This window comes from Austrofundulus limnaeus, unplaced genomic scaffold (genome assembly GCF_001266775.1).
Source record: "Austrofundulus limnaeus strain Quisiro unplaced genomic scaffold, Austrofundulus_limnaeus-1.0 Scaffold259, whole genome shotgun sequence".
Lineage (NCBI taxonomy): Eukaryota > Metazoa > Chordata > Actinopteri > Cyprinodontiformes > Rivulidae > Austrofundulus > Austrofundulus limnaeus.
The window spans coordinates 269613-271012 of record NW_013952661.1 but is presented as its reverse complement, the minus strand read 5'-3'; the positions used below and the strand labels follow the sequence as shown (position 1 = coordinate 271012).

Here is a 1400-nt window from a genome sequence, read left to right as displayed (position 1 = left end):
CAGGGAATGACCTGTAGATTTTCAAGAACAAAAACAAAATTGAAACTTCTGCAATAAAAGAAAAACCAGATCAATACTAATTACAAAAGTTAAATGCATTTTTCTTGTAAGACATAGTGAAATAATAATACACTAATAATAATAAAACAAAATAGTAAATCAAAAACAAATGTCAAAGACAACATGCACAAAACTGCTAGAGAAAAAAATACTGGTGTGCAATAAAAACAGGCAACAGCTTGTTATTGTCAGGGACGACATCATGAGTATCGTGGAAATCCTGAAAGTTCTGGATGACAGGCAAATGATGTACCAGACAGCAAAAAACAAAGGACACCTCCAATGCTTTTGCCCATATGTCAAATGTAAATAAAGATGATATCCCCAAGGTCAAAATCTACTTAGAATGTATAGTTATAAACAGCTGAAGTGCTGCCTAATGCAGCGGACTAGCAAAAAAAAAATTTAAAAAGCTAAATTAAAATGATCTTTACAAATTCATAGAATACCTAAAAGGATCAGTTTAAAGCTTGAACAGAAAAAAGTAAATTTAGGTGTTTTACATTGCTTTGCTAATTTTATACAGACACCACTTCCACTAATCCAGGTASAGAAATACAGGATAATGATGGAACTTCTGATATTTTAATGCACCATATTAAACACATACAAAACCACAATTAAGTTAATCAATCGAAGTCAACACAGCCAGATTCCACAATCACATAGAACTCCTGAGAAATCAGCTTTCAAAATCAAATCCATTGTAGAAAAGTAAATGCAGCTAAACTGCCCCTTTTACAAGTGTTTGCTTTTCTACCTGGCCATCTCTGACTCAACACTTGGTCTCTCCATTCTTGAGTTCTGACCCTCTCTAGTAGGTTGAGGCACTGTTCTGTTGAGTAAGGCCATAAAGTGATGAGCTGCTTCAGTTGCACTTTGCTGGTCATACTGTAATAGTAATTAGATGAAAACTAATGAATGTGATCACACAGCAAAAGGCGTAAAATGTATTGATAGACCATTTCATTTATGCACATATTTGAAATAACAAACCAAAATGCGACAGACATACACGCTCTGACAAAATACACTAGCAAAAATGAGGAAGATTATGTCGTCAACCTACCTCAGGCCATGATCTTCCACTTTGGTTGTCCATTCTGCACAGGGGAAGAAAAAAAANGACAAATTCTTCACCCACTTCTCTGTCTCCCGCCCCTCTGCTTTGGAAGCGGTGTGCTGTCCAAGCGATGTGTACCGCGGAGAGAGTCGAGTTTCCAGTGAAGCGAAAGATGAAAGATGAAAAACCAACTTTGTTGAAGTTTTACAAGTCAGACAATGCTTTCCCAAATCCCAAAAGTGTTTTTAAATATTCTTCTATTAGTGTAGAATAATCT

At 35.6% G+C, this 1400-nt stretch overlaps 1 protein-coding gene across 1 annotated transcript in view; it reads right to left on the bottom strand.

Annotated features, from left to right (window-relative positions):
• LOC106526101 (uncharacterized) overlaps positions 1-1185 on the bottom strand; it is a gene marked incomplete at both ends in the record, with an annotated part of 7937 nt that extends 6752 nt beyond the window's left edge. Inside the window, 1 exon segment of the mRNA XM_014020588.1 lies at positions 1130-1185. Within this exon segment, the coding sequence (XP_013876042.1) occupies positions 1130-1162 (33 nt within the window).
• Between the last annotated feature and the right edge of the window lie 215 nt (positions 1186-1400).